Here is a 12,220-nt window from a genome sequence, read left to right as displayed (position 1 = left end):
GAAGGGACAGCTCCATGTCGGGGACAGAGAGGGCTTCCTGGCTGGAGGGGGTTTGCCACAGAGGCCGAAGTGCAGATAATACTGAATCAGGCTAGCCAAGAAGAGAAACTCTGTCAGGAAGGGACAAAGGCATGAACAAGCTATCAAGAGTATGACTGCTTAGGACTCAGCATGGAGAGATGGGCTTGACTGAGATTCTGACAGAAAGGACTCAGCTGCTGGATTCTGACATAAAGGACTCATTTCTGATTGCCAGGCTAAGCGGTTTATACCAAATCTGATAGATCATCAATAATTATGATCGGGGGCTTCCCTGGTGGCGCAGTGGTTGGGAGTCTGCCTGCCAATGCGGCGGACACGGGTTCGAGCCCTGGTCTGGGAAGACCCCACATGCCGCGGAGCAGCTAGGCCCGTGAGCCACAATTACTGAGCCTGTGCGTCTGGAGCCTGTGCTCTGCAACAAGAGAGGCCGTGATGATGAGAGGCCCGTGCACCGCGATGAAGAGTGGCCCCCACTTGCCGCAACTAGAGAAAGCCCTCGCACAGAAACAAAGACTCAACACAGCCATAAATAATAAATAATAAATAAATAAATAAATAAATAAATAATAAAATAAAAAAATAATTATGATCGCTATTATAATGAACATATTATTACAGCTAACATTTGTCTGGTGTCTACTGACCTAGGCCCTATTCATAGGCACTATCCTAAGCACTCCTCACGGATTAACTCCTTATTCCCGGGTGACAGGGTCAGTGGGGTCACGGCGGCACCACCGTGTAACTGTCAGGCACGAGCCATGAGGGGCATTGTTGTGATTAATAAAATCATGCTGATAAGAATATTATTTGGTGATGGAGCAGGACGGTCAAATTGAGGACATGACAGAGAAGAGACAGAGAGAAGCAAATGAAGATTGAAAAGGAAAGCGAGACAAGGCTGGATTGAGCCCTGCGGGCCCTGGCGGGCAGGAAGGAAGGGGGTCCAGGCTGCTGGTGGGGAGTGAGGGCCATGGTTTGCTCTGCTGCCTCTCTGGGTGCCCCGAGCTCTCCCCTCCGCCCTGGGAGGTCCTGAAGCACCAGCATCCCGGGGTTATTTACCATCGAGTTCTAGCTTCTTCCTCTCCACCTCTTTCTTGTACTCCTCCAGCTCCTGGTCCGTGAGTTGGCTGAAGGGGTTGGGCACTATCTCCTCGGCCTCGTCTTTGGTATCCGCCTGGCCCTGGGACATCAGCTGGCTCTCTGTGGACTGAAAGTTAACCACAGAGTGTGTCGCTCTCTGAACGCCGCAGTTGGGGCCCAGGCCCGAGCTTCCTTTCAGACTCATGGGGCTGCCAGTGGTCTTGCTAGCGACAGCGTGGCATGCAGCTCCATGGCAACAGCTCGGGGCCTCGGGGTAGGGGTTGTTCACTCCGTCCCACGGCTACCTCACCCCCAGACCCGGCTTCTTTGGAACCGCCTGGATGAACGCAGGGGGTCCTCCCTCTGCCCCGGAAATAAAATCAAAGAATGCTCCCCAGCAGAAGGAAGACACACCTTTATTGCGATCTCTCCTGTGGACGCTTGCAAGCCGTCACTGTGCAAATACAGCGGGCGGCCCGCAGTCAGTCAGCCAAAACCCAGCATGCAAAGCGTTGGCTCAACCAGTGTCCCGCCAGCCGCTCCCCACCATGCACCCCACCATCCCGCATCAGCAGCACAAGCCACGGCACCCAGCAGTAAGTCATATGCAGAACACACAGTGGCTTTGGCGTTCTCCGTCCAAACTGTTAGTCCTGTTTTGCACACAGTCATAAATAACAAGGGGTCCAAGGTCCTGAACCTTGGATCTTCAACCCGCCTGTACTGCAGGTCCCTGAAGGGACATTGGCAAAATCACTGTGTTTCACCCTCTCTGGGGAGCCCCTGGCTCTGGGGAGCTCACCAGCTGGGCCTTGGGTAAGCTTCGGGAATCCTTTGATCCCTCTAGCTCGGGACAGTTCAGACTCCATAGTCCTTTATCCTAACTCAGCATCCTCATCTCGGCCTTTGGGAATTCAGTGCTCTGGAGCCAAGGAGCCAAAGAAAGTGAGGGGTGGGTGGGATGTGAGCCTGGGCAGCTGGCCCACACCACACACTCCAGGCCATCTGTCTCTGGCTCATCAAGTCTTCTGATGATGGGCCCATGGGCTCCTTCCAAAACAAGGCAGCACTGAGCCTATCTTAAGGAATCATGGGGTTCAAAAGAGTCCAAGACCAGGGTCCCAAGAAGAGGGACTCCAAGGAGAGCACTCGGTATAAATGGCAGAGTTTTTAACAGTTTTGCTCATAGTATTGAACTCCCACCTCCGCCCCATTATCGTGGGGTATTTCTATCCTTGACCCTGTAGCACATTTGGTGTTCCTCGTCTTGGCTGAGCTGAGGTGGGGTGGAGGTGATGACATAACCTTCACACTTCCCCCTGCCAAGGGGCACCCGCCTGGTGGGTTGCAGCCTGATCTGAAATCATGACATCACCTCAGTTTGCTCTGCAGAGAGGAATGGGCCCTGTATCCCCCGCCCCTGCCCTTACTGCTAAGAAAGATGCCATTGCTACTTTGCAACGAGCAGCAATGGTTTCCAACACAAGCCAGAAGTCTGACCTTCACCCCTTTTGCTAAGCGCTAAACAAAAACTTTTCTATCTCAAGCAGGGAAACAACTTTATATTTTCTAACTCTACGTGTGTTTGTGTGGGCAACTCACTGCCCCTTCCCATCCTGTAGGAAGGAGTACCAGTCCTTATATACATGTCTGCCCTCTGAGAGCCTGTGAGCATCTTCCCAGAGCTATGGCCTGATGACGCTGTTTCCGCGCACAGAGGCCAGAACCGCTCAGGGCAGGCGGGCCTGGAGCCGCTGGGAGAGGCCAGCCGCGCTCCTGAGAGGCCACTCTGCGGGGCACTGACAGAGGGCAGAGGGGAGCTCCAAGGGGGAGGCATAGAAGCCGTATCACTCCCGTGGGCGGGCTGGGCTGCTCTTCCCCTGCCTGGCGCCCACAGGGGGGGGCGATGATACACTGTCCCCAGTCCTCACAGCGTCCGTTTTGCAGCAAGAGCACCAGTGCCCAAGATCACAGGGGAAGGTGGGCATATAAGGACTCAGGGGTCCTGCTGCCCAGCCCCAGGTACTGCAGACCCAGAAGGCAAACAGGTTTCCCCTCCAGACAAGGGCAGCGTCTGCTGTACCGGGCTTCGGCTCTTCTCAGCGATGACACTCGCCAGCAGCTGGGACTGAGGCCCCGCCGACTTCACATCCTGTCGGTTTTGTTCTCGAAGCTGCGTGGAAAGGGATGGAGAGAGTGAGCTAGCTGTCCAGCGTCAGGGTGTGGAGTTGGGAGGGAGCATCCCCGGGGCACACTAGAAAGGCCGCCCAAGGGGGCAGATGGAACGCATCACGTCCGCTCTGAGACAGTCTGTCTCCACGTCTGCTCCAGGGCGAATGAGAAGTTTATGTAGAGCACCAGATTCTCATTAACCGTGAGCAGGTCATTGAGATAATAAAGAGTGAAATGAGGCATAGTAGATCCTTGAGGGAGATTCCCAATTTTTAATATTCCTGTGAAGTCCCTGAGGAATTGGTTTAAACTACAGATTCCTGGGGGGCCACCCCGTGCATATTGAATCTCAGTCCCACGGGAGGAGGGGTGGGAGTGACCCAGGAATCTGCCCTTCAGAGGACCACACGCTGAAACACTGTTCTGGGAACATACCCGACCTATGGAAGGTGGTCTGTTACAAGTTAAGTTTTTAAAGTAACGTTAGAAATATAAGTGAGTGAACTGTGAAGCAAAGGTAGAGAAATAAACACAAAGGATTTTGCAATCTTGAAAATGAGCCAAAGGGAAATAGCATAAAATTTGTAAAAGTTCGATTTGCGGGCTAGTCTCTTAGACACATCTAATGTCTAAAGCTAGCACCTCTCTATTTGAGGGTTACACCGGACTACAAAAGCACAGCGCTTAGCGCTGTGCCTGGAATATGGCCAATAAATGGTAGTTTCTTTTCCATAAGAGGCATCTGGGATGTTGGTAAGTCAGGCGCATCCTGGGGACCCCCCCCCCACTCCTTTGAGGGAGAAAAGATGGGAGGTAATTAGCTATCACCTTACCTTGTTGCGCATGTCCAGCACTTCTTGGGGGTCAGTATACAGAGGCACAAATTGGTTTGGGTTTTCGATCCGTATGGGCATGCCACTGCTGGATTTCTCCACCTCGTCGGCCTTCATCCACTGAACACACACAAGGCCCGGTGGGTAAGGCAAAGGCATATGGCTCACCGTCCCCCCTAGTGGTCCACCCCATGAGATCTGGGCCGACCAGCCTACGGGCAAGTCAGCAAGCCTAGACAAACACGTTCCCTCCTCTTGGGCCTCTTTGATGTCTGTCTCCCAGAGCAGAGATGGACAGCAAATGACCCAGCAACCAAAGAAAGGCCCCAGATCAATGGCCATAAAGAACACTTAAGAGGAGGGACAGAGCCTTGGTGTCAGCTTTCATAGACAGGCAGCCACTGGTGTTGTAGTATTAGATGACTCATGGATGTTGATTTGCAGGGCTTTTTTTTTTTTTTTTTTTTAACGAAGAACTATTCTATTTGGCTGCCAGCTACTTTGTTGGTGAAAATCAAATTAAGAGCCAGGGTGTGTGATGAGGGAGAGAGAGAAAAAGAGCACACAATTTGTAAAAACTCAATCTGTGGGCAGGTCTCACACATCTAACGTCTAAAGCAAGCACCTCTCTACAGAAGAGGGTTATAAAGGGAGTGGACAACGTAATAAAGCAAGTAGCCCACACACCTTCTGGTTTTGCATCAGATGGTCAGTTCAAATGTTGGGTACCTCTCCCTTGAATTTCCCAGGAGCCCCTTCCAGATATGGGAGCAAAAAGCTTTCACGCTACTGGGAGTGACCTGGTCCAGCCACGCTCTGGACCAAAAACTCAGCACAGGGGTGCAAGAAAAAGGTGATCTGCTCCGTAGGCATGAGAAGCTGCTCCCAGATGCCCAATAGGAAGCCTTAAGGGGAGACGGGACTAGTGCAGGCCCAGGGGAGGTTTGCTGTTTCCCTTTTTTTTTTTTTTTTTTTTTAGATTTGCTGATTGTTCTATTGAAGAACATTGCGAAATGTGCATATTCAGAATCACATGGACACTTTAGGTTGGTTTGGTATAGCAGACGTGGACCTTGTATTGTGAGTAGATACTGGATAGTGTGAGGGAAAAAAAACCCCTAAGAAATCTTGGTTGTTTTCCCAATTTGCATGTATGACATTTCCAAGTACAGATTTTGGCAGCTTCAAGTTTCTCTGTCCAGGGAAATTAGATTAAAGAAGTCAAAGTTTATTACAGAATTTAATGGTTAGCTTAAACAACCTTAATAAAGCCTTGGGCAACAAAGCTTCATTCCCCAATGGAGAAAAGTACACTGCATACTAGATGAGTGATAATTTTATCTGACTCACTCAACTGTGTGTAGGAGAATTCCACAAAACAAACAGGGCATTATTTTTCCATTTTCTGCACTTGCTGTTTCCCTTTTAAAGCGGCTGAGCCCACACAGGTAGCCGGGCACTCTCCTTCCACCCCAATCTCCCCAGCGGAGCCCCCTCTGCCCTCCTTACTGTGGTCTTTGGCCGGGGGCTGCCCGTGCTCCTCTGGACCTCGTCGGCCACGTTGACCCGCAGGTAGGTGTTGGGTGTGTTGAGCCAGCGGGTCTTCTCCTTCTGCTGCTTCTGGGCGTGTTGCCTCAGGGCGGGCACCGGGGTACCGTCCTCCTCAAACACGAAGGCTGTGACCGTGGCTGGAATCTCCACCTCACTTTTGTGTTTGGTTTTCTCTTGAACAAAGGGGTAGCGGTAGGTGTAGCCTGTTCTGTAACCCTAAAAAAGGACAAAAATAGAACCACACGTGGTGGGGAAAATGGTCAGTTACATGCCTGCTCGCCCACTCACACGCTTTACCCCCTTCCATCTAAAGGACTCAGTTTAACCCAAAGTCTCTGTAACACAAGCCAGGCCTTGCCGCGCCTCTGGTGTATTTCAGAACTGTTCCCTGTCTTGGTCCCCCAACCCCTCCCCTCCTCCACCCCAACAAGCCTTCTGATCAGGGATGAGAGAGTCCCCAGAATCTTGTGGACCAGACAGAGCTCCAGCTTTTGGTCTGGTCCAGTAGTTCTCAACACAACAGAGTCATGCGGGAGCTTTAAAAATGTGGATGCCTGGGATCACCTCAGAGTTTCCCATTTCATTGGACAGTGGTGCAATCTGGGCTACAGGATTTTAGAAAGTTTCCCAGCTGATTCTAACAGTAGCCCTCCCTTCCTCGACTCTGAGGCTTCTTGACTATTTTTCTCTTGGGAGCCTTAACTCTGACTCAAGAATATCCCTGTCTCCTAAGCAAGACCATGTCCCCCAAAGGTAGACTGTTAACTCAGAATGAACACTCGGGAATCTTAACAGCTGGTGGGGCAATTCTCGGCTCTGCCTGTCATCTTTTTTAAAATTAAAGTGGCATTAAAAAGAAAGTGGATTACGAAAAAAGTACAGAGCCGTGTAGAAAAATTAAGCAATATAAAAAACATAAGGAAAAAGTGGGTTTTATGCAAAAATCTCATCCCCAGAGACAACCACTAAAAATCCTTTCAGTCATCTCTCTAAGCACACATATACAAATGCATGTATGTAAATATACAGGCTATATAATTAATGCATCCTATAATATATATAAAACAGTATATAAATGGACTGTACCACATAAGCAGCTTTTTAAAAAATTGAGATATAATTGACATGTAACTTTATGTTAGTTTCAGGTGTGCAACATAGTGATTCAATATCTGTATGTATTATATGTGTAACTGAATCACTTGGCTGTACACCTGAAATTAACACATTGTAAATCAACTATACCTCAATTTAAAAAAATTTGTATGTATTGTGAAATGATTACCACGAGTCTAATTAACATCCAGCACCTCTCATAGTTACAATTTTTTTCTTGTGATGAGAACTTCTAAGATCTACTCTTTTAGCAACTTTCAAATATATAATACAGTATTAATAACTGTAGTCACCATGCTGTGATTTATCACGTCCGTCTTCCCAAAACACTGAGCCAATTTACACTTCTGCCAATTGTGCTGGAGTTCCCAGTTCTCGTCTCCTTTCCCCACACTGAATATTGTTGAGGTTTAAAAAAAAATCCTTGGCAATCAGATGGGTTAAAAGTAAAATCCTCTACTTTTGTTTTGTTCTTTTTTGGATTACTAGTAAGACTGGATATTTTTGATTACATTTAATGGCCTCTTGAATATCTTCCTTTGTAAACTGGGTTCTCAGTTCATTTTTCTATTGTGATGTTCATCTTTTTCATATTGATTTGTAATACCTCCTTTTACAGTAAAGATATGAATCTTTTGACTGTCACAGATGTTGCAAATATTTTCCCCATACTTTGTCTTTTAGCTTTGTTTATATGGTGGGTGGGGTGGTTTATAAAAATACAAATTCTGAATTTTAATGTAATCATATCTGTCAATATTTGGCATCACGATTTCAGACTTTCCTGCCATGCTTGACAAGGTCTTTCCCAACACAAGAGCATTAAAACTATTAATCTATGTTTTTAAATACCTATATGAATTTCCTTTCCATGTTTAAATTTTTGACAAATCAGGGATTTATCTTGTTGAAAGGACAAGGTAGTAATCCACCTTAGTTTTATTTCCCAGATGGCTAACAGTCTATCTTTTTCCCACAGATTTATAAGATGGCTGTTCATCCTGTGTTAAATTTTCATGCATTTGGGATCTATTTCTGGATTCTCTAAGCTGTAGCATTGATTGGCCTGTCCATTCTGGACTAGTGCTTCTCCCTTTAGTGACTCAAGCCTTATCACACTTTACCATGTGGTGGTAATCACCCTTCTTTTTATAGGATTTTCCGAGCCATTCTGAATTTCACCTGAAAGAACATTTTGCTAAGTCCTTATACCTTCCCCCACTTTTGAGGAAATTACATTGAGTTTATCGATTAATTTGGAAAAGTTACCCTACTGAAGTTTTTAACCAAGAATAAATTATAGCTCTTCACTGATTTCAGGTTTTCTCTGATGTCTGTTGGTAAAATTTTACAGTTGCCTTTAAAGGGGTTCTGCTTAAAGTTTGATTCTGCTGCATTTGCAAATAGGATTATTTTCTCATTATATTTTCATTGTTTTGTTTCAAAATTTAATGGCAATTCTTCTAGTGTTTCACCATGATACTGGTGCTTGTTTTGAGAAAAAAATCATTTTAATCATGTTAAATAAATGGCTTCCTATCCTACTTAACAGCTATTATTTTTATAAATCAATATTAAATTTTTATCAAATAACTTTTGATCTCAAAGTGATCAGAAGGTTTATATTCTTTGACTCATTGATATCATGAAATATATTTAAAAGATTCATAATATTAAACCATCCTTTAATACTAGGAATGAGCCCTCACTTGGTTATTGTGTATTATTATTCTAATGTTATGCTGGATACTATTTGCTAGTTTTCATGCAGCATTTTTCATCAACTCAAAGTGAGATTGGTCTGAATGTGTTATAATTGTTATGATTTGGTTTCCTTCTTTCACTCTTAACTGCAACAGTTTAAATAGCATAAGAATAGTCTGTCTCTTAAAGGTCTGAAAGAATTTCTGCATGAAACCACTTGGTCCTGGTGCTTTATTTAGGCATAGTGACTCACACAAATGTTAACAGGGGTTGTATTTCCATTGTGGAGTGTACCTTTCACCATTATAAAGTGACCCTCATGCTCAGCCTGGTACTAAAGTGGAAATGATTTGGAGGAACTGGGAGCAGAAGAAAAGGACTGATTATTGCAATGACCCAGACACAACAAAGAGAGGGTCCAAAGTAGTAGCAGTGAGGGGGAGGGGTAAATGATATAGAAATGTCACAGAGATAGGTTTCATCTTCCCTTTTCTGAGCAATCTAAGAAGTCAGAGTCTCTTCCTGCAATTAGCTCCTCACTGTATATGCTTTCCTCTTTTTCTTGAATTGTCTCCTATTTACGTCATATATCATCAATTAAATTGTTAGCTCCAGAAGGAAGGATGTCTTATAATTCTTTGGATCCTTTAAAGCCCACTCCTGGACATATACCAGTTAACTCCCTACCTGATTGATTGATTCATTCATTACAATAGGGTATTGTTATAATGCTGCTCACCAGGAACAGGGAAATTAATGGCATTATGTGTTTTCCGCGTTAAAGTCATGAGATTAGAAAGAAAGGCAGAACTAACTGCAAAAGAGGAGTGAACCAAGCCACAGCATGAGAGAGGCTCTGTGGTCCTGATTTTTGCTGGATTACCACCTCTCATACCAACCAAGGGCTTCCTATCCCTTCTCTAAAGAGCACCCTGCAGGTACGACAACATCCAACAGCCCTTGGAAAAGGGGTGGCAAAGGCCACCATTTGAGAAAACTCAACTACTATTAGAATGACCACACATTCTAAGTCAAGTGGCCGATCAAGAGGCTTTAACAAATTAACTGTGACGCTGGCAGTTCTCACGCCCACCGAATGCTTCATACTGACTGGTTTTGGGGGAGCTAAGCCGCAAAGGACTGGCCTGGGAGGACAACGGCAGGAAACTCACCAGATTGTCCAGCATCCTCATGAGGGCCTCGAACTCGTGCTCCCCCAGCCGGCTCTTCTGCATGGGCCCGAAGGTGCTCCCCGCCCACTGCACGGAGCCCACCTCGTGAGGCCGGTGCTTCTCCTGCTCCAGCAGGATGAGGTTCTCCACGCCCCCCGCGCTGGACAGAGCAGACACCTGCGCAAAGGGCAGAGAACACTCAGCTCACACACACACGTGTGTGCGCGTGTACCTGTGCTCCTCGGTGTAACAGAGAATGGAGCTCGGGGAAGATTAGAAACAGAAATGTCTGGAAAACTGAGCTGTAGTTGGTTTTTTCCTCCCAGAGGAAAGCCACTCCAAACTTGTAGGGCATGTGCCCATTTCCAGGGAAAGAGGTATTAGTATTTCTTTCCTAATGTCAGTTCTTAGGGGGACATAGCAAGTGTTAAACCTTAAGAATAAAACAATGCAGAGTACTGAAAAATTACCTGGGACACAGACCAACCTCAAATTGTGATTATTTCTGGGGAAGGAGGGAAGATGAGAAAGGGGACTTCAATTCTTGTCTGTAATATTTTACTTCTTGCAGACGAAAATGCCATGGATATTTGTTAAATCTGGTTGGTAGCAGGTGTCTATTATATGACTCTCTGCACTTTTCTGTGTGTCTGAAATATCTCCCCTTAAAAAAAAAAAAAGTCACTTGAAAGAAATAAGCTGCCTTCTAGGCCAGTGAAATATGAGTGTAGCTGCATGTTGGGCTGAATTAACAGGTCTAACGGCAGACGACCCTCCATGACGGGGTTAGCCAGTCAAGGAAGCCCAGAAAGAGGAGACACATGAAATGCTGACAGTCTCAGCCGGGCACTGTGTAGGGCTTAGGAAGCTTTTACCAGCAGACTTAGAGCGTTTGTCCCACTGTCACGGCTCCATGGGGAGGGGACAATACAGGTGGCTACAGGCAACGGACTCTGACTTTTAGGGCAAGTGGTGTGTGTATAAAGCAGGCAATTTTAGAACGATCCTAAAAACATTCATGAATCCAACTAATCTTATTTTCTAATTCCATGCTCATCTAAAAGCACATGCTATTTACTCCCTGTATCTGCCACTCAGATATAATTGGTCATGGTTTGGCTTCCTGGGTAAGTCCAGAGAGAGATGGTGGTTTCCAAGTATTGTAGGTAGTGAAGCTGGAGTTTTTCACTGCACATCAAGACCCCAGCATTCTGATTAATATTTGCTATCCCATGTAAACCTGCTTGTTATGGGGGAACGGCTCTGATTATATAAACTTTCAGTGTTCCAGTTTTTGTGCCAGTTATTGTTTTACTGAAAATGAAAAGAATCCAATGTAGCTTGCTGACAAACACAGGTCTATGAACCCATGAGGATCCTGGACACACTCCAGAGTGTGTTAAATTCACCAGTGCAACACATGGCCCCTGTGAGACTTCCTAGAGGTCAGCCAGGCGGCCTTTCCAAGGTGACCCCCATCACTCTGTGAAGAGGAAGAAGCAAGAACAAGCATTTCCATGCCCTCTTCATCCAAGGCATGTGTCCTACGGAAGCCTCCATTTTTATCTTAAAAAGACGACTCCACACCCTACAAATATAGAGACTTCGAGGCCTTTTATTCCATTCTCTCACCAAAAATGAGTCCTTGTCTAGTATCCCTAGAAGTGGTCGGCCCCATGCCTGGGAAGGCAGCCTATTATACTGTTGTCCAAATGTTAGAAGGGTTACAGTGAGTTGATATAGATTACCCTGAGTTGAAATCTACCTTTTTATTATGTTCATTCACTGGTCCCAGTTCTGCCCTCTGCTGACCGTGTTTTCTAATTCTGAAGTCCCTCACACCTGGCACTGAGGCTGAGCGCCTGGAAACGCACTCTCAAAGGTAGTGAATCCCAGCTGGTTGATCAATTACCAAGTTCATCCTGGACCCCTACCTGGCCAAGGCAGGGCTCCAGCTCTGGGACCCTGAAACCCTGACTTGAAGTGCCAGCTCCCTGAGGAGGGGTCCCAACCTGTCAGCTGACCTTTCCCACCGACGCTTGCTTTCCTGAGAGGCAGTGCAATGTAGTGTTTAGGACATAGGACCTGGGTACCAGGCTGTCTGGGTTTGGATCCTGGCTCTGCCACGTACTTGCTGTGTGACTTTGAGCAGCTATTTACCCGCCCTGTGCCTCAGCTTTCTCATCTGTAAAATGAAAATAGTATCTACCTCGTGAGGATTATTTAAGGTAATATTGGTAAAGCACTTAGAATAGCACCTGGTGCATACGGAGTGCCATAGAAACATTTATGATAAATAAATTCTGAGATTTTACCATGAAAGGCTGAGAAGCAATACCCCCTGGAGACTGGTCATTCATAGAGGAGGAGAAAACTGCCCACACCCTTGCAAGAGCTGCCTCCTCTCACCTCCCCCTTCCCCCATCCGTTTCCATGGCGATGGGTAGCAGATGGAGAATTGCCTGAGCTTCTTCTCATCTGCCTGTGAACAGAGCAGGGAGCTGCCTCTCTCAGCAGAGGATGACCCAGTTTCCTGGAACCCCAAAC

The 12,220-nt window shown here is 46.5% G+C and overlaps 1 protein-coding gene across 1 annotated transcript in view; it reads right to left on the bottom strand.

Annotated features, from left to right (window-relative positions):
• Positions 1-12,220, bottom strand: part of ADD2 (adducin 2) — a 104,686-nt gene that overhangs the window by 8,858 nt on the left and 83,608 nt on the right. The window contains exons 10-14 of the mRNA XM_059943033.1: positions 9,674-9,850; positions 5,640-5,897; positions 4,131-4,250; positions 3,209-3,298; positions 1,105-1,252 (exon numbers count right to left, since the gene is read on the bottom strand). Of these exons, the coding sequence (XP_059799016.1) occupies positions 1,105-1,252; positions 3,209-3,298; positions 4,131-4,250; positions 5,640-5,897; positions 9,674-9,850 (793 nt within the window). The remainder of the gene's footprint in view (positions 1-1,104; positions 1,253-3,208; positions 3,299-4,130; positions 4,251-5,639; positions 5,898-9,673; positions 9,851-12,220) is intronic.

The sequence above is a fragment of the Balaenoptera ricei genome, chromosome 13, assembly GCF_028023285.1.
Source record: "Balaenoptera ricei isolate mBalRic1 chromosome 13, mBalRic1.hap2, whole genome shotgun sequence".
Lineage (NCBI taxonomy): Eukaryota > Metazoa > Chordata > Mammalia > Artiodactyla > Balaenopteridae > Balaenoptera > Balaenoptera ricei.
Note: the sequence above shows the minus strand (reverse complement) of the source record. Positions and strands in the feature narration are given on the sequence as shown.